Consider the following 27540-nt stretch of genomic DNA (forward strand, 5'->3'; position numbering starts at 1 on the left):
ATGAGTTCATACTGGAATCTGGCCTCGTCGTGGTACGAAAAAATAGGACGCTACCGGGGTATTGGCAAATTGCTGACATGAACTTGGTTAGCGCGGGTAAAAATGCTCGTTAAGATATAAAACCGCCACGGGTCTTTTATTATTACTATCGTTATAATTATTATTATTATTATCACTATTATAATTGCCATTTTTATTCATGTTTTATCATTATTATTATCATTATTAATGATGTGTAAAAAGGACTAAAAATAATGAAACCATAAACCTAAACCTGCAACGCACCGCTAACTTGCTTATACACATAGATATAAAGGTTCTCCATTTCATAAAATACAAGAAAATGAGACATAAAATGCTGAACAGGTAAAAGAGCTACGAATAAAAATGAAATTCTAAATATCATCGTCTGTATATTGTGTCAGTGGTAATTAATACAATTACTCTAACAGTTTTCACAAAATTTAATGGACACAATCCTTGCTCGGTAATAGAAGAACTATATTCAGCTGCATTAATAACATAAAGTGAGGAAACAAAAGAAGATATCGCGTTGATCACCTACCATTCAATGAATATTTATCTACATTATCAGAAATCTCATTATTTCATAAATTCCTCAGGTTAAAAAACACGTTAAACACTTTTTTAAACATTATTTTAAAAAGGCTAATCTCTATTTCATAACATAATATAATATTCAGCACTTGTTCACGTATTGCACAGTAAATATGCTTCTTAGTCTTAATAAAAAAAAAATTCTCGAAATACACTCAAATTGTCAATAGCCTCACGTTTAGTTTACCTCCTACTAAGTAGCAATATATCTGATCTATACACAGGGTCAAAATGGATAGGATGGATGAATGGATTTCTCTTTATTACAATTCCGAACCCTCCATTAATGTACTATTTGATTGTGCTAGCCAAACTTAAGTCGATAAATATTCAAGGTTTAGTCGATCGATGTTCAAGTTACCTCGTTTAGAAACTAAAACCATCAATGGCTTTTTAAAAAAAGTGCATATACCCCTTTACTATAACGTCCGACTAAATATGCAAAATTTCAGAAATTCTGCCGATTTCAAATAAATAAATATATATCTTATAGTACTTCATTTGATAAAGAAACTTCGTTCACATACAAAACAATTAGTAACATTAAAACGTCAATGAAAAATCACGCGAAAAAAGTTTGGAAACATTATAAATAACTTATAGGAATGCAAATATGTAATATTTCAGATGAGTTTGAACGTTAAGAAGACCGTCAATGATTAATTGTTTTGTTTAACGTGCTGGTCAAAACATCCACGCACGACACCATAAACAAAGCAGAATCACTTTTGGCAAATGACACTAAAATTCAAATTCATTATCACAACCCATGCTACAACCCACGTGATGACACCTTTACGAATTGATTCGAAATAAGTTTATTGGAAATATAGATAAAAAAAGGGAATTGTTTGATGACTACATTTAAGTGATGTATAAATAAACAGGAAAGTTGATAACCAACGACTCTGCACCATCAATAGCAATTTAACAGACATGAAAAATGCTGAATTTACTATGCAAATATGGTCAAACTCGTATTCATTTTAATGTCCCCAATGACCTTCTATGTATGAAATTATTAACATGTTTGAATTTATTGCATGTTGCTAGTTGAAAAACATGATTGTTTTATAGGTTAAAAGACTGCATGGGTTAATATTTTCAAACCATTACTACTTGTGTCTTTAAATCACCGTTATTATTTCTGTGTAGTTTCGTACAAAACGCAATCTGCCTTTAAAACATTTATCAAGTTTCATTATAGTACTGTTATCAAATCACCACTCGGCCCCGTCGTTTTGGTATGCAGCTCTAGGCAGTCTCTCAGGTTGGGAACGTACTATTGTCTCCGGGCGGAACCCACTGGAATCAGAGTTAGACATCAGCCTTGCATTTCGGTTGCCTCTCTGTCCCCTGAGCCTGGCCGAGCTATTCTTAAACGTCGAATTAGTTTGGCCAGAGCTTGAAGTGAAGCCGCCGGACGCCGCAAAAGACTTCGACAAGCAGCAGCTGAACTGTGAGCGCCATGTCCTGCGAACCTGAGGCTGGCGCATACAGTACAGCATGAAGATGAAGTACCCCTGCAGAGAGTTGAGGATGGTGAAGATTCCTTGGACGACCTCACTGGCCGGTCGGATGATGCTCAGGTAACCTAAAGACCACGTTAGGCCCATCAGGATCAGGATACACACCGCATTCTGGAAACGTCGAAGGCGCTGGCGCTTCTCCGTCTTATCAAGTTGTCTTCCTTTCACGGTTCTGTTCAATCGTATAATGACACGAATGAAGATGATCATGTTGAAGATCATGACGAAAGCAACTGGAATCAGGAGACCACCGATGAGAGGCCAGAATGCAAGGAAGCAACTACAAAAACAACAAAGACGACGTATACATATTCTTATTTCAATTTATTATATAATGAATTATCAATTATATTAATGATGAATCTGTATTAAAGATTGATTTCATTAAATTAATTTACTACGAACCGGACACCAATATTCTTCATGATATACCTTATAACCAGTGCAACAGTCCGTTATTATATTGAATTTAATCGACCTCATTCTATTTGAAATTATTACTACACAACAATGACTACTACTAAATAAAAATATGCGTAAAACATCAATGAAAAATTATGAATATGAAATTGTCATGTATGTCTCTAATAATTCTTACTATTGTTAAATAGCATTGATTGGACTATATGAATGTTGATTTTTTTTTTGTATTTAGCCATTACAGATCAGTCTAGGGACTGCAAAAAAAGAAGATATTAATTTAAATCCTCCAAACATTCAGCTATTTATGAAATGAGTAGGTTAGACTTCAAACAACCTTCACAGTTTGTTTGGGGTAGGAATACATAACACATTTAACGTGTCACATATATGGAGCCATGTTAACAGGATAGCAATTAACATCATATGCTTAAACAAATTGCGTTCAGTGTATTTAGTGAGGGTATTAACAGAAAATAATAAATCTATTGTACTCTATAGCGGGAAGTCATTTCAAATTGCCAAAGTTATACCAATATATAGAAAAGATGATCCGTCAATAGTGTCAAACTATCGTCCAGTATCGATTTTTGCGATTTTCTCGAAGATTTTAGAAAGGCTGGTGTATATTAAGAGACTGTACGATTTTCAACTACAAAATAATTTATTTAACGAAAATCAATTTGGCTTCAGGAAATTTCATTCCGCCGATCTTGCTTTAGCACAGTTGTACGACAGTGTCAAGTGCCTTGGCTAATCGTAATCATGTATTAGGAGCATTTATGGATCTTAGCAAGGCATTTGACACACTTGTAAACTTCGTAACTATAGTGTATGAGGATTACCTCTTCAATGGTTAAATGATTATTTACACCCCATAAAGCAATATGTATAGTGTAAATATGTCGAATCTAATTTATTACCAATCTCATGTGTGTCCCGCAGGGATCTGTTCTTGGTCTTGTGTTATTCTTAACTTATGTGTATGTATTTTAAACACACCTAACTTGTTGCAATACATCCTATTTGCCGATGATACTACTGTAGTTTATTCTGATTCTAACTCTCCTTCCCTTATTGATACCATGAATAATGAATAACCAAGATTATCTGCATGGTTTGAGTGCAACAAATTATCATTAAATTTGAAAAAGACAAACTTTATTCATTTCCAGAATGTAAAATCTGAGGGACCTGCTATGGAAATTCATAATGTGGATTGTGTGGTTATTTAAAAGACTAAAAGTGTTAAATTTTAATCGAGTTGTTATCAAGGACTCTCTGAAGTGGAATGATCATGTTAAATATATTGCAGCAAGAATACCACGTAATGTAGGCATATTCTTTAAACTTCGTCCCTATGTTCCTTCGAATATCTTATTAACGCTGTACAATACCATGATATTACCTTTTATTTCATATTGTAATTTAATATGGACAAACATTAAGTGGAATACGGATATTACTTATTTGTTAAAAGTTGTTTTCTCAAATGCTGGTTACCCTGACAGTTAATGATATCAAATTTCTACAAACTGCCATTTTCATTTTTCGCCTCTAAAAATATGTCCCTGTGACATTTTCTATTCTGTTTCAACTGAATAAAGATATATATATATTCATTCTACGAAACAATCTGCCTATTGCCATTTGTGCAATCCAAATACTGTTCTAGCCCTTAAATCTATTTGCCACACTGGCCCAGATATATGGAATTCCCTTCCCATTGATACCCGCACTGCGCTTTCACTGCTCTCTTTAAAAAAAAAAAATCGGTCAAAGCTTTTCTTCTTTCTAAGTACATGTATGTTGCATAACAGATATTTCCATTCTGTGTTACCATAATGAATATGTATTATCATGTAAACCAGTTATTGTTGTCATATCATTGTTATTTACTTGGTAATAACCGAGTTCGTAAACTGACCTACACAATCCCTTTTTTAAATGCAACAAAAACCTTTCATGTATTAAGACTTTTTTACTCAGTAGTTAAGTAACATGTGCCTATTTTGTATATCTCAGCATTTAAATAGAAGTAGCCGCATACCAATTTTTCCTCCTTCCATCCCTCATTATATATATATATATATATATATATATATATATATATATATATATAAATATATATATCTCCCTCTCTCTCTCTCCTGAAGCAAGTCATTTTTCTGTCACTTTTTGTCATTAAATTAAAATGAGAGCAATAAGGAGCGGGAACGTTTGTTTCATATTGTTCCTGATTGATTGATAGGTTACATTCTTGGATTCAATATAAAACTTACAAATCTGTCTGCGCGTAGTGCTCCCTCGCTGATCCTCCAGTGATTCCAACAATCACCAAAGGGACTCCTAAATGCAAGAAAAAAAAGGAATGGTTACTTTATTATTATCATTATCATTGTCATTATCATGATGAGGATCGATGGTGATCATCGTCAACATCAATTCTTAAAGGAACAAACGAAGGATAATCTAGACTTGAAGTCGTAGTTAATACTATGTTTTATACAACACATATTGCTCATATTGAAAGCCATTATCAACAGCTTGTTAAATTAAGTTTTAAAACAAACTCTACTTGCTGAGCACGATCCCAAAGATTTTCGAGGAAAATTTTCAATATCCTATTGAATATCCTTTAGAAATTTGTTCAGTTCAGTATGTAATAAGTCATTGTAATGTACACACTTTTCAACAGGTGATGGACAAAGCTATTGGAAGTTCTTGAGCTTGATTTTGGTTTGGAAGCCTTTGCGATCATGTTGGTAACACATTTTGGCAAAATGGCATTTAATCTATCAAGTAAAAAAGCAAATAATTATTGGACGGTGGCTTACCCCATGCAAACAGTGAAGCCTTCCGCATAAAGCGCGGTAGATACGTGTTGAGAACTCGAACGAAGAGAATATGCATGTTGTAGCCCTCGACTCCCATCCAGAATAGAGATGACAGGGTAAAATAGTGGAGGAAGCCAGCTAAGATACAGCAAGGCAGGGGAGGAATTTCTTCCTTACCTCGTTCTGTGTCAACAGATATCATGACCAGGAAGACGATGTATAGACAGAGCAGGGAACTGGAAAGGGACAGCAGGATCTGGTTGGGTTTGCGATCACGAAGTTTCCTAGAACAGAGGACAAAACCTTATTTATTATATATATTATAACACATTTTACATGGTTAATGCTGTCGCTGGGTGTCGCACAAAATACTGACTCTTGGAACCGCAGGTGATGTGTCGTTTTGGCAATTATCGACAACGTACCCTTTAAAAGATTCCATGGTATTTCCTATGCTCAAGTGATTTTAATTTTCGGACCGTGTTATTTTCTATGTACCGGTATGTACAAAATCGTGAATCATAATAGATTTTTCTAGCATACACAGCTGCTCTTCTAAAAAATGTGATATGGTAACATTTTTCAATGATCAAAATTACGTTTACGGGCAAGCCTAATGTACGTTTTCCCTACGTTTACCGAGCATCTCTGGGATATTTGTAAGACTGGTGACGGTATTAAATTGTCTGCTCAACTAGAGCTTTTCTGAGACCAAATACCACTTGGTAAGTTGTGCAAAAAATTTATATATGAAATGGAATACATTCGAATTCGAATCAATCAATCAACGTGTTGGACATCACAAGATCAGATACCTTATACTGGCCCATATGCATAATATCCCTGAATATAGAAATGTTACTCACTTATTAAAAGCATATGTGAGGATTGTGATGACAAGGCCCCATATTGACATACAGCAACCAACATAGCTTATGATCTCCAGAATAAAATCTGCCTGTGGTGACAATCCTTCTCCTCCATAGATATCCTGTAAAATGTAATGATATATATATGTTCAAACAGGACGTCAGCCAATTCTGACTACTAAAAGTCATCTTAGTCTTCATGCCTCGATCAGATATGACGCGGTGATCTGCGGCGTTTTTTTCTTCTTTTTCTGGATGACCTATTGAAGTGCAATTAATACACTTTACATTTATGTAGCTAATAACACAAGGCTCAGTGAATACGCGTTGGACCGTTGTCGCGTCCAGTTGTAATTCATTTCTTTCTCTCTCTCTCTAAGTGCCATATCTCATGCTGTTCCACAACCCTCGGCTCCTAGCTTTCTGTATAAGTACCACTCCCAGTTCTTTCACTCCTCTCTCTTCCAGCAATTTCTGCAGACTGTCCATCTTAAGTATCTTCCTTCTTCCCCTACTCGTTGTTCCCACAATTTTCCCTGTCAAAGCGAGATTATCTAGGCCTTCTTTACGTCTAATGTGACCCATGAACTTCAACTGCCTAATCAACATCTCACGTATCATTTTCCTTTGCACTCCAGCTCGTGTATAAGAACTTCCTCATTACTAACTTTGGCAGTCAAGGGGATTTTCATCATTCTTTTTAAAAACCACGTTTTGCAACTTTCCAAACTCTTTTTAGTATCAGAGGCTAAAGTCCATGTTTCACTACCATACATAAGTACTGGGTAGATGTAACAATTCAATACTCTTATTCTAAATCCTCATACTCATTGTTCGATTTGTCAGAATTTTGCCTAACTTTGAGAATGCAGATTTAGCGAGAGCTATCCTTCTCTTGATCTCTGTCTCACATCTGGCATCCTCGGTAATCATGCTGCCGAGGTAGTTAAATGAGGAGACTTGTTTAATAATCTGTTCCTTCAGTTTCAAGTTACATTTTGGACTGCTCTTCTTGGATACCACCAGGCACTTTGTCTTGGTATAGTTGATCTCTAGTCCCATTCTCTCACTTTCTTTTACAACTACATCCAGGAGTCTCTGGAGATCTTTCTCTGATTCCGAAAATAAAACAGTGTCATCAGCATATCTAATATTTGTGATTGAATGGCCACCCACTTGTATCCCATTTTCATCTTCCAATTATGTTAGAATGATTTCACTATACATATTGAACAGGTCTGGTGACATAACACAACCCTGTCAGACTCCCCGTCTGATGTTAATATATTCACTACACTCTCCTTCTACCCTGATGCATGAAAACTGATTCAATATAGACTTTGTAACAGTCTTAGATCTTTCCTATATATATATATATATATATATCAAAGCTTTTTCAGCTCTTCAAAAAGTTCTGAAAGTTTAATTTTATCAAAAGCCTTTGAATAATCAATAAAACACATGGACACATCCTTTTGCATTTCGACTGCTCTCTCCGTAATATTTCTAACCACAATTATAGCATTTCTTGTGCCCGCATCCTTTACAAAAACAAATTGTTCCCTTCCGACCATGGGAGTTATTCTACTTATTGCTCTCAAAAGCAAAATCCTCAAAACAATCTTAGTGATATGGCAAATAAGGCTGATTGTCCTATATTGCTCACAATCCACGGCTCCCGGTTTCTTTGGGAGAGTAATGAAAATGGATCTGCCCAATTAATCTGGAAATGTTCCGTCATCATATATTTTGTTGATAATTTCTGTTAATCTATCAACACCATATTCCTCTAATGCTTCAAACAGTTCAATGACCACACTATCTAGTCCAGCTGCTTTGTTCTTCTTCATCTTTGACATTTTAAAGAATTTTCTCCCCTTTGACTTCATCTGAAAAACTCGGCATTGCTTCCCTACTATCTTAAAAAGTTCGCCAATGTATTGTGTCCACCTACTCATTTTGTCCTTTGTTTCAAACAGGATTGACCCATCTTTTCCTTTGATACAGCCAGGGTTTGAACAACCAGACTCTTTGCCTGAAATTTCATTTATTCTTTGGTAAACATTACTATTCTTATCGAATTGATTTTCAATTTCTGCACATTGTTCGTTTAGCCAGCTCTCTTTTGCCTCATTACACTTTTGCCTAATTTGTTTGTCCAATTCATTTCACGTAATAAAAAAACGCCTCATATCTGAAGGAGATTTTTTTGTCAACCATGTGAAGACCAAGTACATGTACCGAGTAGCCAGGGTTTTTGGAGCTGACCATCAAGGAACGAAGCAAGATGAACCTGGCATGTGCATCGATGCTATCTAAAGGGTTATGCAAGCAAATTTCCCAATGTTTACAGTCTTATATTCCATACATACTGGGTCTTTTGGAACTTGGGTGGCGTCTAAGGTGCTTCAAACATGAAATTATTCTGAGGCATATTGTCTGTCGTATCCTGATGTAGACAACAACTTTGTGTGCTTTGAAACCACATGGATATATCCAGAACATGGGAACGGGGGAGGGGCATGCCTTACGTAAGTTCAGCTTTTCTAGTTTCCTCATACATGATTCTATACAAATTAAATGAGGTTTGTTTAATATGGTATTCAATGCAAATAACTAGCAACTAACATACAATTTTACACAATTCGCAAACAAATTTAGTAGAAATAACACTTTGATATCATGAATATTGAAGACAATGAGGATTTCAAGTTTTCCTGTGCCATTGCTGTAACTTTTGCACAGAGGCTACACACAGATCCCATGCAAAAGTACGTTACGTGACAGACAAAGGTGATACAAACCATGAGAATGCCGAAGTTGGTAAGGTGATCGCACTCGCAAGTAATTCTGTCTATGCTGTCATTACTTGTTTTGATGCATCCTCGCGTGGACCATTGGTTATCATCAAAGTCATAAGATACACACGTGGCATTTGTCCCATTCTTGAAATGAAAACAAAATATGGCAATTATCAGGGCTTGAAAATAAAATATATAAACATCTCAAATAAAAAAGAAGACCATTTCTGCCACTCGAAAATATCTGGTTCAAGAGTAACGTGTACATTGCATATTAATACTGTCTCATCCAATATGCAAACTTCAACCACATTACTCTACAATTGCTCTGAATAGATATGTCAATTAACATCATCCTCTGATCCTCATCTGTGTGTTCATATCCAATCTTTTTGTATATTCGCGAAATTCATCAGATGAAAGAGGTTGATTTACATTGAATCACTGCCACATTTCCCAGCATTGTGCCCCCGCATTTGTTTCTCCACTTGTTTTGTAATGTTATTCAAATTAACAGCAACATTTTAGTTGAGCCATTGCCATGTTACAAATAATAATAGTGGGTACTTTTATAGCGCTCAAGTTTGTCACATTTTACGCTCATGGCACTTCAATTAACACTGATAAAGCATTATGATGCACTCACCGGATTGGTAGGAGTAAATGCAATCATCACGGGTTCCTCCAAGTTTTCGATTTCTTCGTTATTGAGCGACGCCGCTATGATCCTGGAATTCAACTCTCGCTTGAATCCCGTCTCGTTTGCCTTCAGATTCAACTCCGTTAGTTCACTGTCCCTGAAGAGGGCCGTATTCAAATGTGTGGTGATGACCAACCGGCCCGTCAGCTCGGAGAACCTGTCCGCTAAGACTGATGGAATGAAGAGGGTCGCCTGAGCTTCAAGCACATCTGGCTCTGTTGTAAGATCGCCTCCTGCCACCTGAAAATCCTCGTCTGAAATGCTTCCTCCATCGGCCGTAGCTGACATGAAAACGGTTATACCCTGGCTGAGTCCATCCACTGTCACATCAAGTACCTGATACACACAAAAATAGATATGATATTTGACAATAATTATAAAAAGTATTCATATCCACCACGCTAGGTGCTCAAGACGCTGACATATTACTCCGCCTATAGCTAAGGAACGGATTTCGTGCTCACAGCATTCAATGAATTCCTTCCTACCGATAACCCTTTAAAAACCTTGGATGAGAATGGCAACTGTGGATAAATGTATTACCAAAGAACACCAAGTGAAGACCAACAAGGCCTGCGGGTGGGACAAAATAGCTGCTGAAACTCTAAAGGCTGCTGGGCAACCAATGAGACAACTCCTGCTCAAAATAATAAATGCAGCATGGTCGGAAGGTGAAACCCCGGAAGACTGGAGCAAGGGTCTTATCACCCCAGTGTTTAAGAAAGGAGACAAGCTGGATCCATCCAACTACAGAGCTATAACTCTACTCTCAATACCCGGGAAAGTTTTCTGTAGAATGGTCCTCATGAGAATCCAAGGAACCATCGAGAATCATCTGACGGAGGAACAATGTGGATTCAGAAGTCTTAGGGGCACCACAGATGCTGTGTTTGTCGTCAGACAGATCATCGAAAAGGCCAGAGAAAGAAGGATACCAATCTACCTGAACTTTGTTGACTTTAAAGCAGCATTTGATACCATATGGCGAGAAGCTCTCTGGAAATGTCTGCGTTCCATTGGAGTGGACAAGCCCTTAGTTGACCTCATAGAGAGCATGTACAAACAAACCAAATGCTCTGTTATGGTGAATGGAAAGACAACTGAATGGTTTGATGTCATAACTGGGGTAAGACAAGGCTGCCTCCTCTCTCCAAGTCTCTTCAACCTATTCCTGGAATATGTGATGAAGGACATCCAACAACTAGAAAGTGGAATACAGATGGGTGACATGCGTATCAACAACATCAGATATGCAGATGACACCACCCTGATGGAACTCATATTTGAAAACCTCCAAATCTCAACAAATGAACTGGAGAAGGCTTGTAGAAGATGGGGTATGAAAATCAATGCAACAAAATGCAAAGTCATGACAGAGGATCATCAAGATATTTCACTTAACAACACCAACATTGAGAAAGTGGAAAAATTTGTCTTTCTCGGCAGCACAGTTCCATCCATAGAAGAGGACGTGAAGAGACGTACACGACTGGCTGCTTGGGCATTCGGAAGACTGAAAAGTGCCATCTGGTCCAACCAAGATATTTCTAGGAGTCTCAAAGTCAGGATCTACAGAGCACTTATCCTCCCTATTGCCACATATGGAGCAGAATCCTGGACTCTCCGAAAATCTGATAGAAATAAGCTTGAAGTATTTGAAATGAGGTGTCTCCGGACCATCCTTGGAGTTCACCTAATGGACAAGATTAGGAACGAAGAGATCAGGCAGAGACTGAACATCCCAAGCACCATATGCGAGGAAATAACCAAACGTCGCTTGAAATGGTTTGGCCATGTTTTACGCATGCCGCATCACCGCCTACCATACCAAGCATTCCAAAATGACTTTAATGGACGCAGACCTCGGGGACGCCCTCCAAAGAGATGGAAGGACCAGGTTCAATGCGATGTCGGATTATCCACACAAGAGGCAGAGCAACGAGCCCAGGACAGATCAGACTGGAACATGATTTCTCGTAGGGGAGCAAGGGGACACACCGTCCTATGCACCTAAGTCAAGTCAAGTCAAGTAAGTCAAGTCACCAAGTGTCGCGCCGGGGCTCGAATCCAGGACCTTCACAACTCCAGTCAAGTGTTTAAAAAATTGTTTTACGACACCTCCAGCACACAGTTTTCTATGAATGAGACAAATCCATGTATATATATATATATATATATATTGTGAGCTGGCTAAGAACTCAATTGATTTCTTTAAAAAGGAAGCTTGCCTAATCTATGAAAAATATAGGTAGTTTGAAGGGAAATGACGTAATCATTGTCTTTTACCATTTTAACGAATACTCCGGATGAAGTTTTTAAAAAAAATATTTAAAAAAAACACGTTATGCAGGATGTCCTTATGTCTTCCATAAAGCGAGGGCTTTGTTTTAACGGTAAACGTATTGTCAAAATGATTTGGGTCTACAAAATTAATGTTTTAAGGCAATGAAAAAATAGCATACATGAAGATAATTGCATAAACAGAATGATTTACGTAAAAACCCAAAATAAAAAGTTAAGAATATACAAGTAGAATACGTTATCTTATACGATTTTAATATAGAAATAGTTAACACATGTCTTTTTGTTGCTCACCTCTGCGGCAATATTGGGCTCAACGATCCGAAGAGTTTCATTTAGCACCTCAACTACAGAGAGTTGTTCTTCAAGGGATATAACCACACGGCTTGGAGCACCATTCTCGTCTTCAGCCATTTCTAGTTCTTCTTCTGGTAGATTCGCAATGTTGCTCGCAATATCCACAACAGACTCAGTCACCTGTTTGTCAAGAATTAATTTTGGGTTATTTCCTGCTATTTCAAATGCATAATAACACTAATAAAACTACTCATAATAATAACAACAACAACAATAAAAGCTATGATGCATTTATATTAGGTAGCTTAGACAGATACCGAGATGTGATTGGTCCAGAGCTCGTGACGTAACAGTACTTGCGAGGATCGTAATTGTTTCATTATTTTCCTGGACGGTCACTTTCGATGGTTATATTCACGCTATATAGCTGGTGAAATTAATATATTTTTTAATTAATGCATGTCGCCCTCTAGGCTTGAGGACTGTTTGTCACCAATTACACATATATAATTTACATGGGACTAAAGCAGACAATCGTTTGTGATTGATCAATGATAGAAAGTCTCGATGGGAAACAAATTCGACCCACGAATTTTAAGTTCTACTTTTTACACGTCGCGCGCGACGCAGTACCACATCACAACAACACTTCGAAATGGAGCCCCGATTCGTGTTAATGAGCGATGAGGAAATAGATAATCATGTGCTAAAACAAGCATTGAATATACTCAACTGCTACTGCATGGCAAAGTCTCTTGACTTCGAAAAAGTGGAGAAGGAATACTCCGAGCAAGAATTATGCGATTGCCTTCGATTATTCTACGCAGAGGTGCGGCGAGGAAATGGCGAACTTAACGCAAAGAGATCCATGCTTACAATACGCTATGGCCTCCAGAAACACTTTCTTAAAACAAAGCCAATGGACATCGTAAGCAGTGTTGAAGTTAGACGTGCGAACGGCATGTTTGTTGCAGTCCTTCATAAGCTCAAAGCTGAGGGAAGGGGTACAAGGAGCCTAGTATAAACAAGGAAGACTTTAGCAAAATTACTGTATGTCTTCACGAGCGTTGGACCGTTCTATCAGGGGCGGCCGAGCGACTTTCAAAGTGGGGGGGGGGGGCACCAACAAAAAAGGGCACTTTCTGGAAAAAAGGGCACCTACAGTGGGAAATCTCAAAGCGAAAATATACAATTTTTAGACATTGGTATATACCCCTACATTGTGATTACATTATCAGGGATGATTTCAATATTTGTTTCTCTTCATACATCATACAAGATATCGCTTAAGCATCAAACTTTACAGTTGGGTGTGATGTCTGAATATGCATTTACGAGCGAGCGAAGCGAGCAAGAAAATTGTTAAAGATCTGTGAGGTCGCAGTGCGAAAAATTACATCTTATAAAGAGGAAAAAAGCCAATCGTGATGGGGTTATAAACACATTCTCATAACGGAAGACTGAAAAGACCTTTGTTAAGTAACATAATTATATAATCTTTAAATGCGAGCGAGCGCAGCGAGCGAACTTTGGGGGAAACTGCTCTTAGTCGCTTTAAATAAGGGGCACGTTTAAGGATTACATTAAAAGGGGACAATTATCGAAAGGGATAAGACACTTATTAGAAAAGAAAAGGAAAGGAGCACGTTTTTAAGTACAAAAGATAATTATAAGAGGTGAAAATGAGGCATTTTTTCACTTGAAAAGAGGCACTCACCAGTGATGAAAAGGAGGCGTTTACGAAAATGGGAAATAGGCATTTGTTGACGGAAAAGGGGCACCCATCAGATTTTAATAGGGTCATTTATAAGAGGTGAAAAGGGGATAGGTCCCTTATTAGAAAGGAAAAGGGGCACGTATCATTATTAAAAGGGGAATTATCAGAGTTGCAAAGGAGCACTGACCAGATATGAAAAGGGGCACTTATGAAAATGTAAAAGGGGCACTTATAATAAAGGAAAATGTGCATTTGTTGAATGAAAAGGGTGCACCGTTCAGATGTTTAAAAGGGGCAGTTATGAGAAGGGGAAGGGGAAGTTATGAGAAGGGGAAGGAGCTCTCTCTTTTTAATGAGGGCACTTATCATAAGGAAAAGGGGCACTTATTAGAAAATAAGAGGGGCATATGTTAAAATGAAAGGTGCGCTCATCCGAGTTTAAAAAAGGGGTAGTTATTAAAAGGAGAAGGGGCACTTCTTACAAGGAAAAAAGGGGAAGTTGTCAAAGTAAAAAGAGCACCTCTCAGTTTTGAATAGGGCAATCATCAGAGGTGAAAGGGGCACTTATTAAAAGTGAAAAGGGGCACTTCTCGTACATGAAAAGAGGCACTTACTAGAGATTAAAACGGGCACTTATTCAAGATAATTTCAAGATTCATGAGAATGGAAAATGAACATTTATTGCAAAGGAAATGGGAACATGTCGAAGAAAAAGGGGCACGTGTCAAAAATAAAAAGGGCACTCGTCAGAGGTGAAAAGGGGAAAGGGGCACTTTTACTAAGTAATAGGGGCACTTGTCAAAGTAAAAGGGGCACCTTTCCTATGTAAAAGGAGCACTTTTCCTATGTAAAAAGGGGCATTTTGGGGGTATCTAAAAAAGTGGGGGGGGGCACTGTGCCCCCCTGCCCCCCCCCCCCCCGGAGGGCCGCCTCTGCGTTCTATATTCCTTAAGGTATCCGGAACGCTGTATTTATAAACTTAGATCTAAAGCTAGATGAGTTTGCCATTGCTACAGATTCCAATAACAGGAGGTACGTTTATCTTGCAAAGGACCAGTTGACGAAAAATCACAGAGACAAAGATGATGACACAAGGAGCCAGTGTGGTCGCATGTATAAGACAAAGAATGAAACTTTCTCCGTGAAGACGTTTTGTGATTACATTTCACACTTGAACCCTGACTTTTCCTATTTTTGGCAACAGCCAAAATCAAGAGCTTCTGAAGATATCAATGCTGGATACGGGTCAGTAGAACAAGAACAACAAAGTATGCCGGTATGATCATCAGGTTGTTGGCAAAAACGCTTCGAAGAACAGAAGGAACACCATTAGCATTGAAGCTAACGCGTCTAGAATCTACACGAACCACTGCCTTAGAGCTACAACTATCACTTCATTAGATGAGCACGGTTTTTAAGCGAGGCATATCATGAGTGTCTCTGGACATAAAAGTGAGAGCAGTGTTAAATACTCTCGAGTTGCTGGGGGACACAAAAGGTTAAAGGGCTTGTGCTTGTCAGAGAAATGCCAACAAGTCACAGACCCGGAACTAAAGTAAGGCTCTCTAATCCAAGTTCTAGACCTAGTTCTAGATTTGGTCCTGGACCTGGTTCGACTCAAACATCTGGTCCACCAACAGGACCATCATGTATAATCATCATCATCATCTAACTAACGTTAGATCTACGCCTGACATTTCAGCTCAGCCTCAGCCTCAACTTCATCTCGTAGATCTAGGAGTAGGACCAGAGGCAGAGACTAGCGGTGAGTCCAGAACCCCCAACAAGTCTCACTCATATTCACAGGGGAGCCGACCAAATTTTCACTTCAAAGTCAAACTATGAATTTTGTGTCAAACAAACTTGATTTCGACCAGACAAAGGTTGTACAGTAGACTCTACTATCACTTTCATCAGTGTAGGCCTAGATCTAGGCCTAGACTACTGTGGAGATCATTAACAAGTAGTCAAAAACCGCACCCTAGCACCCTGCAAATATGTTGCGTTCGTATTATGTTGAACAGCTGATTGTGACTTTTGACCCGTTGGAAGTTTTTTAACTTAAAAGGTTATTTGCGTGGCATTATTGGATTAGTTTGGATCTTTTGGAAACAGTGACAAGTTCTGGAAGAATTACATATGAAATTGGGTGAGTAGACAACTTTATTTCGTTTGCCTGAAATCTAACGTTAGATCTATCTATAGATTAGATTATAGTATAATAATATTATGTCATTAGTCTTAATCAAGCGCTGTGCGCTTCGGAAAAATATAACCCCTCGGGGAAAATATAACTCCGGCGGTCCAAAGCATGTTATATTACACACCCTACCGGTCAATATCTGTATAATATAGCGCATCACATTGATACTTGAATGTACTTTAAATAGATCGAGCTCGTACGGATATGATGCGGTAAATTGTGGCGTGTATTTTTCTTCTCGTTATTAGGCCTGTTCAAATAATAAATGTCTGAAGTGCACTTATAAATACGCACTGTGCGCAGGTTAGGTCACATCAGGATAATGAACGAGACTGTAGAGACTAATTGTAGAGTTTTTTGTCCGTCTCACTGTGACTAAATCGAGTGCAGTGCATATCACGAATGAACGAGCTAGAAACAAGCCGTACTATAAGATGGGTCTACCTTATAAGTATTAAGTCGAAAATTTGACGGATGTTATCGCCAAAATGCATTCCCCGTGCATATGGTAAAAATTAATGCACGCACAGGTGATCCAGTTTGACACTTCTCATTGGCTACTTTCTTGAATCCATTTTATAATATACAAATAATACACAGCAGTGAGGGCATTAGTTAAAATTACCCACACAAGGTACCTTTGGAACAGTCTAACACGCTCGAGGTGGTAGCCGAGGGTGTTTGGACTGTTTTGAAGGTACCGGGTGTGGGTAATTTTACTAATGCCCGAACAAAGTGATGTGTAAATTATAAGATTTTGTTTTATTTGTTTTTTATAAAATGATCTTTTAAAACATCATTTTAGTAATGACCGGTCATAAGTAAAATTATGTTTTGGGCAAAATAAATGCCTGGTCACGTGTACGCTCTCAACCAATCATTTGATTAAGATTCGCTTCAACATCTTATAAAACGCGTAAAATGAATAGCAACTGCGCGCAATGAAAGGTCCTACGCGCATATTAACATAGTTCAGTGTATGCTATATGGTACAGACATGTGAAGCGTTTTGCATTTTATCCATCAATTATTAAATGCCGCGGTTCACAGAGTTATGTCTGAACGGCTTTATGGTTAAGTGTTATATACCGCATACGGCATGATCACGCATATTGCATGATTCTAGGCTTTTGATTAGTAAAAGCTGCAGGCATTAAATTCACTTGTGTATGCTGGGCAGTATTAATAGCGAAATATATTGACAGAGCACACAATCTATTCGCGCGTACAGTGCAAGGACGGGCAGTGAATACGGGAAATTTGACATTTTGAAGGGGGTATGCGTATTTTGGGGAAAATGCTCATTTTTCTATTATGTGGCATATAAATACACAATTATTGACTGATGAATATGTGGGTCTCGGATAAAACTTTGGCTCCTTTGTGATCTTAAGACTACACTATGCCCCCTGCAAAGTGCAGTTTCAAAATCACATTGAGCTCTAGTTTTAAACGTGCCCCTCAAAGCAGTTCATACAGTATATGTATTACCCTCTGGATTTCAAGCCCACACAAAAATGTATACCATCCCCATTTCTTAGGAAGTGTACCTACCATTTTTCACCGTTCATATGCATACACATTGAGCATTGACAAAAACAGTTACACTGGCTACCTCGCAGGTACGAATTATCTCCTGGGTGGAGAGTGTCAAATGAATGCAGATTAGTGTCTTGCAAAATGGCGTTAATATTCCTGTTGCCGTCATGATACCGCTGCTACAATTCCGATTTTGAATTTGTTGTGTATTTTTATCCCCCTTAGTTAGTGATTCTGAAGTTTGTATATAGGAAATCCAACTTTTCAAACTCCAAATCTCGCATTTTCCTTCTTTGGAGAATTAAAACACGGGTTTCTTTTAAGTTTCAGGCAAGTAATGATTTTTCAAAAGCTTCAGACACCAAAGCTGTAATTTAAACAACGCTGTAAGCCTACGTAAATACTAGGGGTGCAAACAATTGTAAAGTATGATAACTTGTATTGTCTGACACGTTTATAATATTGTGCAATTGCGAACAAAACTCCGTTCGAGTATCAACAAATTAGCGTTGATAGCTGGGCACACTAGCATTTCCTGTATTAAAAGGGTGTTCGAAAAAAACGTTGTATTTGCCACACCTAAGTTATTTAAGTTGTTGTGCTCCGTAACTTAATCCATTATTTGCATAAGGTGTAGCTGTAATGTCATCAGCCTATTTTGTTAATGTTTTCATGAAACAGCATGAAATTAAGAAAAATTACAACTTTCGTAACAGAGAGTTTAAAAAACAAACATTTAACCAAATTATGTTAGTCATGCACGTGCGATGAATGATCTCCTACCCACCTGCACATCAGTAGAATCTATTTCTGTGATATCTTCGAGGATATCTGCCACAATCTCCAGACCTTCCGTAGAAATGGTTTCAGTCATGGTTGTTATTTCTGCCACTTCTTCAACTATCATTTCTGCATTTTCCGCTGTGACTTCGGCCTGCCAAAATTAGAGGCAATCAACTTATTAACAACAATGATGATAAACAAATTTTTTAATATATCATTTTTTTATAATGAAACTTGCAATGTGCTTCTAAAATTGAGATGAAACTATGTTCAATATTTATTGAATAAAATAAAAATCTGGTTCTGTTTTCTTTTATGTATTAAAAAAAAAAAATCGAAAACTTTTAAATCGCCAGGGAGTTTGTGATGTGATCAGGGTTTCTTCTTATGAGTGATCGTTACAAGGCGCCTTAACGTGTATCGTAGACTTGAAATATGTTTCAGATCGCTAAAGATTCGTCCTGCTCCAGCTTTGCTGGTACAACATGAATCTTGGAGCATTGAAACAAATTACTTTGATTACTGTATCAAAAGAAAATAGAAAGTTTGAGTTTATTTTATTTATACACGGTAAAAGCCCGAAACAGTTCGCAGACTGGTTTCAATCAGGGCCGTGTCGATAAAAACAACATAATCATGACATATAAAAAAAAGTAATATAACACTGACAAATTCAGAACATTTAGCACATTCATTATTCAGAGGATATTAGTTCGGTCCGGTTAATCGCTACAGCTGTAAAAACAAGAGGCGCCAATTCCATGTACATTTCATGCGAAGCTTTACCCCTTCGATGTCGAAGAATACCTGGCTGATTTTTCCTTACTACTAATAATAGTGATAGTGAAGTATTGTACAGTATAGCGCTCAAGGCTGATATACTGCTACTCCCGGTGCTCCATCATTACTACCCTGACTTTAGCACAGCTGCCATTACAGTGCTCGAGCATTTCAAGGAATTAATTCCTACCGGGTTTCGTGGGTGGAGTGTGCCAAATGTAGGTTGATGTCTTGTCAAAGGACATAAGTTCTACGACAGGGATTCGAACCCCAAAGCTTGTGGTTCACAGTACAGATACTTATCCACTGAACCATAACGCCTCCACCTTTTGATATTGCACGAACAATATCTTTCTCTATCACCTTATTCTGGCAACGAATCATAGCTATGTTGCATTCCTGTCAGGAATAGACCGTAACGAACCTCTTGTATGATCGTGAGAAGTTCATCAGCAGTCAGGTTTCTTCCACAGTTCATCTGGGGTAGCCAAACACAAGCGCTAATAGTGTCACCATCACAAATGGCTTCTATACGATGGTCATCTGCGGAAAGATAAAAGGTTCATTTTTATGATCCATGTTTTAGCGATAGCGATTTGTGTTATTTACAGAAATCATCACAGTTTTCCTGCAAGAGAGTTTTACTGGACTTTTTTGTTTCCGTTCCAAAGTAGACTTTTTTTTCTTCATTTTCACATTTTCAAAACCTTTTACAATAATTGATAGAACCTTTTATGATAAATGGACTAAAAATCTAGGATAATTTTCTTGGCCATGCTTTCACAAGCAAACAAATACAAGAACATGAACCATCAGTTGATGAAAATGACTTACGATTTACGGTATAATCAGGGCATTTTGTATCGGTTGAGTTAGCTATGCTGTTGATGACTCCACTTTCAAACATGGCCACATAGCCATAGGCTGTCACAGTCCCGGCTGGACAGGTCACTGTCAAGATGATCAGAATAGATATTGATTTTAGGTGGAATATGTATATACTTTACAATGATTTCTTTGGTAATTTTTTGTTCTTTGTAAATAATATGCAGTCGTTTTTAATGTCAGTCTGGGCAATATCGTCTTTTTTGTGCACGGACTTGCTGAAAAAGACAGCCTGCGGCCGAATGCATGTTTTTGTTAACCATATTGAAATAAATAAAACACAATTCTTTCAGTGACAATACGCTACTCAGAACAAAAAGGGCATTAATCATACATACCTGCAATAAATAATACAAAAACGCCCGTTTGGTTATTAGTGGCTATCATAATGGATCATCTATGCTGTAGTTACCTGTAATGTTTACGTCTTATTTCCATTCGTTATGTATGATTCATTTACGAAAGTAGTAGAATTGAAAGCAATGGTGACTGGGCAGCACAAAAAGCTATAAAGGAGGTTATCATCAATGGAGCGTTTTTAGTTTTCGTGTAATGAAACATTGTTAGATTCGTAGAAATTGTATCTAATAAGTTTATATCAGATGCTATAAGATATAAGCAGCTCTAAATGTGAACTCTAGCAACTACATTAAATGCTATAAAGACAGAGCAAAAATCAATTTCATATAAACACAGAAGGAAAATAGCTTGAAATTACAGAAAACGCATGTACATCGAACCCGATCGCAACTACTTTCGAGAAATCAACTTATGGCAATTTCAACAGCCTTTTTTTGAAGAAAAGAGCCTGTCCTTCAGCTTTGAAAATGCGCGAAAATTACAATGATGTATTACCCAACCCAACTGCGTTTTCTGACGGATATACAATAGGTTATCTAAATTGCCCTTGAGTTGACCTTTTAAGGTAGTAGCGATCAGGTTATCAGCAAACATTTACTGTAATGATAAAGCTCACCTGCACTAAAGGATTGAACAGAAGCTGGGTCCAGGAAGTTGGGGTTCCCCTCAGCAAGGCTTGTTAGTGTAGAACTGACGATTGACAGTTGTTCACCATCGGGTATTGAACCATTGTATACATAGACACCGAATTCTGTAATCACGCTTCCTGGTGAGAAGGAGTTCACTCCAACTGCAACGGTAGCTTCAAAATTATTCTGGAGAGGTGTCAGGATCTGAAAGCAACACAGAGTATCATTTGAGTGCCAGCCAACCTAATCTATGCAACGTGCATTAGATAATAAAGGAATTGAATTCAAATTTGTTTCCTTGTGGGAATATTTGTATAATGTTCTTGACATCATAGACGAATTCACTAAACAGTGAGTAAGAGGTGAATAGCTAAATAGTAGAGATGTATTTGGAAACAAAGCTGTGTACATGTAAAATGAAACGTGTACTGTAAGGGCATAATGCACGGCTTTAAAATGTGTATTGCATATGAATTAATTAATTAATAAATGGTGATTTCTTTTAAGATAAATGACATATAAATATTCGTAGATGATTAAAATACAATTCAGAATATCTATGATCAAAATTAATTTTAAGACATTTTAGACTAAAGAAAATGATTTAGAATGAAAGGGAGCAGTGAATTAGTCAGCAGATCAGATAATCTAATAATCATACTCACAAAATTTATTAATTCCTTTGAGAGCTGCTGAAAGTATGATGAAGTTCTTTCCGAAAGACTGTCGTTGAAAATCTTGTTGAATGACGCCATTACTACATAGTTATCAACACCTGGAATTGAAACAAAAGTCATAACGAATAACAAAGAAAGCAATAGAAACCTTTTCATAATTTACTATTATATAATTTAGGAAACAGATTAAACTAAACATAGATGACTTAATAGAGTATCACATACACGATCGACACATGGGGAATCTAGAACAGTGCACTGGCTTTAATATAAGAGATTAATATAATTACATTACCCCCCTCAATCCTGACTAAGAACAAAATATTATTTCTTATTGATGTAAGGAAATAATGGTATTGTGAGTAATTATTCATTATAATGTATAGGCGCCTTGAAGAATAACCACAACTGGCCTCACACAGGTGTATGTTGAAGGTCATCGTTAAAGGATATGACAGGACATGAAACATCCAAGAGTCCACAGCGTGAACAAACGGATGTTATTATGAGAAATATATGAGTAGGAGATAGGAGAGTTAAAGATCGTACTAGGTTCTTCAAACATATGCTACTATTCGCTAACAAACTCCAAACTAACCATTGACTGTCAACAAAGCTTGTTTTGTGGATAAAGTTTTGCCGTCCTCCCCGACAGCAGTGCAATAATAGTATCCCTGGTCCTCGGCCAGAGCTGGATTTATAACTAACGGGGACCTGTTCTCACTTCTCAAGATGGGGACGTTGTCTTTGTACCACCTGTAACTTCGCGCGTTCTGGAAGGAACAGGAGAAGGTGACCCGCTCCTCTACATCTGCCATCTGAGACAACGGGTTGGTGAAAACCGCAAGGGGTTCTGCAAATGTGATATAATCATTATATAGTAAACAATACTATATTTCTTATGCATCATAATATATTCCATGATAGGTTGATAGGATTCTAGAGAAGTATTTTTTATTTGAAAGTATCGAAAGTATTTGATATAAAGATTTTAAAAGTATTTGCATGAATCATAGAGTATTCCACTATGACGGGTAGATAGGGTTAACGAGAAGTATTGTTTATTCGAAAGTATTTCATGTAAATAAAGACAAACTGTATTTTGTATGTATCATGAAATATTTCGTAATGACGAGTAGATGTGGTTTAAGAAAAATCATGTGTATTCAAAAGTATGCGATATAAATTTATGAGGTGTGCATGGTCTTGATTCACTGAACCATTTCGACAATTTGTCAAGACTAAATCCGGTATCATATTAATTGAAACATGTATATTTTATCGCAATCATAGTATAATTTGGAAGCATATTATTTCTACTTTATGAAGAGCAATACAATTTTGGTTTATAAAGATCATAGTTTTCTCACAATTCCCCTTTGCTTTGAGGTATGGTTTTTCTGGGGGGACGCACTGTATATCAAAGGCATACACATGCGCTCACGAACCCACACACGTTCGCACACACCAACATATACACCCACACATATACGTACACACCCACACCTATCTTACCTTGCTCCCTAATCTGAGTGTTACAATTAACATCAGTGTACGATTCTGTACACGTGCAAACATACGATGCTCCATCGTCGCTAGTCGTACAAGTGCCTCCATTTAGACAAGGTGACAGGGCACAAGGTTCAATGGCTGTGGGTGAAGTTAAACCGTGACATTTAAAGATAAAGCTGAGCTATTTTAGACATGTGATCGCTTGTGAAAGATTCGGAAAAGGTTGTATAATATAGCATACGGTGACAGCACACCAGTGTAGATTGTGAGTTTCTGGAATCATTAAAATGATAAGAAATTTACAGTCTCTGTGGAGATCACATGCACTTCATATAGAAATAGGTACGGCTCATATGGGAATACACAACACAATCTAGACTAACTCTGTCAGCTCTCCCTTGTTATCTTTTCAATAATATAAAGAAGTTTGTTACAGGGGACATTTCTACTGCGAAATTGATTTAAGCTGACATACAAATAACTGAGATACTTTCACCATTTCTTTTTTTTTTTTTTTTTTCTTCTTATTTTTTGGTTTGGCAGTGGGGGGAGGGGGGGGGGCTCAATAAAGACATATTATATGTGAATGGGAAATTACGATATAAGGCGTCAAGGTGCATATTTGAATATTGATACCACCTTATTAATCAATTTATTTTCAATATAAAAACTGACTACATTTTTTCTTCCTAAAACAGAAATATTTCTTATTTGTCACTCTTGAAAGCTCATTCATGACAGTGGTGTGGTCCAAAATATTTATGGCACAACAAGTACAGTACTTTGTGTAAGTACTATACCTTCGCAAGAGGTCCCGGTGCCGGTGAATCCCTCCATACATGTGCAAAAGTAGCTGCCACTTAAATCGGTGCACCATGCGTTACTGTCACACACTTGGGGTGACCCGGCACATTCGTTGATGTTGACACAGGTGAATGGAGTCCTGTCATCCGTTACGGTTGTGTATCCAGCGTTACACACACAGTCGAAGCTATTGATACCCCCGGTACAGGTCGAGACCCTTGGGCAGGGTGTGAACCTTTGACATATGTCAATGACTGGACGTGTAAAGAGAGATATGACACACATTAATGCTAATTTAGCTTACGGATGTAATGTAGAATTTTACCGAGGTTAGCCTCATTATTGTTGTAACAGTGCCCTCATTCGACCTGGGTCGAGAGGGACAAATGTGTTAAAACGCTAGTCTGCAAACTGACACTAATTTGACACTAAAACACGATTCAATGGAGCCTCGACCAGAACCTAGCTCTGTCAATCTCTGGCTGTGTCAGGTAAGGTTAGCTATTAAAATTATTGGAATAACTTGTATGATTCACATATGTTCAGCGTCTCGATCTAACAAGTCAACAAATTGTAATTATTTCGCTGAAAAGACTATTGTGTAACACATTGGGTGCTTTCATATACGAAACGATCATCTTAAGAATATACGAAGTCCATATAACTATACTCTGTTCCCTGAAGATTTCCGACACATAGTTCAAGCAATAGCATAGAGATGTTTGCATAATTTGATACCTTCCATATTCTTATTCAAAATGGAATTATCTACAAACATATACATTGCACATATACACAGGATTTTTCTTTTAACATTTAGAACTATCACACTCAGTCCTGGATTATGTTACAAGAACTAAAAGATGTTTAAAGTTATTCGTGTGAATCTTCTAATAATAATTGCCAGATTGACATGCCTTCACAAGTTGGTAGATCAGCGGACAACGCCCCGCTAGCCTGACACTTGACAGACGAGTTACCGATGAGGTCATATCCGGGCTGACATTCATACGTGCACGATGTGTTGTAGTCTCTCCTCATCTCTGTACCGCATTGTGAGTTGTCAGTGGTGAGATTTGCCGGAAAAGCTGGGATGTTACACGTAACAACTGCCGAGACAATTAAGATATGAAAAACACAATGATACATACGTTCAATTTGCCCAGCTACAATACATAGGAAACGATCGCAAAGTTTTTTCCAGAAATCAACCCAAGAACAATTCCAATTCCCGCTTGTATTCGTGTAGAAATTATGTTTCAATTGCATAACATTGAAATATGATATATGCTTGACTATAGATGCGAAGGTCGTGGGTTCTATCCCCGTCAAGGCACTTATGTCATTACACAAGATATTTTATCTGTATTGCTCCCCGCAATCCATGTGTTTGCAGACCCCGAAGACACTTCACGTAAACAGACTTCTGGTAGTGGACAGACTACAACTGAAAAGAAGAAGCAGAACAGTACATTTTATATTCGTGAAACTCACATGAATGAATGAATATTATGTCCCATGGGAACTCAGTGTTATATGCTCTGGCTCCTAAGGAGCCAGAGCATATAACACTGAGTTCCTATGGGGAGTATATTTATTCAGATGGTCATATCTCAACCAATACTTAACATATTCAATTGGTTTTCGACATTTGGACATTATTTTTGATGTTATTTCGGAATATGAAGAAAAAAATGAGAAATTCTTAAAATAGATTGTTATGACGTCACAGCTTCGGTAATCTATAAACAATTATATACCTCACTTAAGTAATCCAGCAATCCGATTGGTCGAAATTGCATTCATAAACTTTAACTGTTCCCGAAAATTCCCAGTAACCATGGTTAAAACAGTTCTAAAATCACAATAACCATGGTTACCGGGAAAATAGTTCAGTCTCCATGGTTACCCCATAAGTTTACATGTTAAAAAATGGTCTAAGCGATCGAGGATACCGTACGTGTGCGAAGAATTGGTCGGTAATTTCAATACAATTGAATCTCGATCGATCTTACCGACAATCTTATCTTGCATTGTTGACATGAAGATGAAAATAAACTTCCAAAAAAAAAAAAAAAAAAACATCTGCCGATAGATCTTGATCTAAGTTCGTGCCAGTGCATTGCAAAAGTAAAAGAAGGGCCCGTTTAATGGAGAAGCGGCGAAGCATCGACCACGCGAAGCCATTTTCAATCCATTTTAATGTATATATTAGAGAAAACTGGTATAAAAGGTGACTGAGCGCGCTGGCCGAGCGGTTTAAGGCGCTGATTTTAGATACATTACCCTTTTGTACGCAAGAGATCGAATCCCATCTTCGACATAAGTTATTTTTTTTTTCTTTTTTTTTTCGGCATATAAAAGTATTAATGACTGCTTTAATATTCGAGAAATAGTTGTTTTTATACGCTCTCGGGAAGGTTACAATTGGGCTATTGCCCTCGGCACGCCTCGGGTAATAGCACAATTCTAACCTTCCCTTGAGCGTATAAAAACAACTATTTCTCTCAAAGCAGTCATTAATACTATACTATTCCTCTCACAGCAGTCATAATATCTATACTATAACATGATAACTTTACATTGTAAAAACTTATGTAAGAATAACAGTAAAGATAAATCAATCTTCTTACTTTCACATGTTGGAACGTCATCAGAGAAGGTTCCGTTGGCTAGGCAGGCTAGAGATGACATCCCAATAAGGTCGTAGCCAAGGTTGCAGGAAAAATCACATGTTGTATTGTATGCAACATTCTGCCCCTCCGTGCATGAAGATGAAATGTTGGCTGGCAGCTGTGGTAAGTTACAGGTCTCAACTGCACATGAATGTTGATATCAATAATGACAGGTAGACTTATTTGAACAACTACAGGTTAAAATTTACTGAAAAAAGCGAATAAGCAATTTTAAAGTACGATTTTACACACATTAATTGTAGAGAATCGGTTGGTTAAAGAGAGAGCATTCACAGAACCTGAAACAGGTTTTATTCTCAAAATCAAAGCAATATTCATAGCCTATCCGATATGCGTCGGGCTTTACAAGTAGCCTATACTAATCGCGTTATGGAGACTGACATCGGCGCGGGCGTTAGCCCGAGCGCCAATCATCACTGGTGCATGCGAAAAGTTTTATTTCTGTTATGTACCTTGTTTCGTTCGTAGAAAATCTACGAACCCCCTGTAAAGCTCTTTCATGAACGAAATAGGCCAATGAGCGATGAGGAACCTCGAGATGATATTTGATTGGTTGAATCAAAGTGATCGATCAATAAATAAG

General features: G+C 37.6%; 2 protein-coding genes across 2 annotated transcripts; both read right to left on the reverse strand.

Moving 5' to 3' along the window:
• Window positions 1-24785, reverse strand: LOC105437511 (adhesion G-protein coupled receptor G6-like). Its single transcript, XM_030996569.1, has 15 exons — window positions 24258-24785; window positions 23461-23595; window positions 22544-22798; window positions 21934-22043; window positions 21256-21472; window positions 20229-20345; window positions 19819-19937; window positions 18619-18765; window positions 12370-12552; window positions 9721-10110; window positions 9078-9218; window positions 6271-6395; window positions 5405-5688; window positions 4850-4916; window positions 1-2427 (listed from the first exon to the last, which is right to left on the reverse strand). The coding sequence occupies exons 1-15, from the start codon at window positions 24544-24546 to the stop codon at window positions 1839-1841; spliced, it is 3168 nt and encodes a 1055-aa protein (XP_030852429.1). The 5' UTR covers window positions 24547-24785; the 3' UTR covers window positions 1-1838.
• A 349-nt stretch (window positions 24786-25134) lies between these two features.
• Window positions 25135-27072, reverse strand: LOC115928490 (E-selectin-like). Its single transcript, XM_030995727.1, has 2 exons — window positions 26895-27072; window positions 25135-25370 (listed from the first exon to the last, which is right to left on the reverse strand). Exons 1-2 carry the CDS (start codon window positions 26953-26955, stop codon window positions 25135-25137), a joined length of 297 nt encoding a protein of 98 aa, XP_030851587.1. The 5' UTR covers window positions 26956-27072.
• Between the last annotated feature and the right edge of the window lie 468 nt (window positions 27073-27540).

Source organism: Strongylocentrotus purpuratus, unplaced genomic scaffold (genome assembly GCF_000002235.5).
Source record: "Strongylocentrotus purpuratus isolate Spur 01 unplaced genomic scaffold, Spur_5.0 spur5_scaffold_3, whole genome shotgun sequence".
NCBI classification, from domain to species: domain Eukaryota; kingdom Metazoa; phylum Echinodermata; class Echinoidea; order Camarodonta; family Strongylocentrotidae; genus Strongylocentrotus; species Strongylocentrotus purpuratus.

Coding starts and splice junctions, on each gene's coding strand:
- LOC105437511 (XM_030996569.1), bottom strand. CDS start 24,546: ATGTGTGTCATATCTCTCTTTACACGTCCAGTCATTGACATATGTCAA. Junction 23,596..24,257: donor CACCGGGACCTCTTGCGAAG/GTATAGTACTTA, acceptor CTTCACCCACAG/CCATTGAACCTTGTGCCCTG. Junction 19,938..20,228: donor CCCTGATTATACCGTAAATC/GTAAGTCATTTT, acceptor ATCTTTCCGCAG/ATGACCATCGTATAGAAGCC.
- LOC115928490 (XM_030995727.1), bottom strand. CDS start 26,955: ATGTCATCTCTAGCCTGCCTAGCCAACGGAACCTTCTCTGATGACGTT. Junction 25,371..26,894: donor TGACGTTCCAACATGTGAAA/GTAAGAAGATTG, acceptor TTGTCTCGGCAG/TTGTTACGTGTAACATCCCA.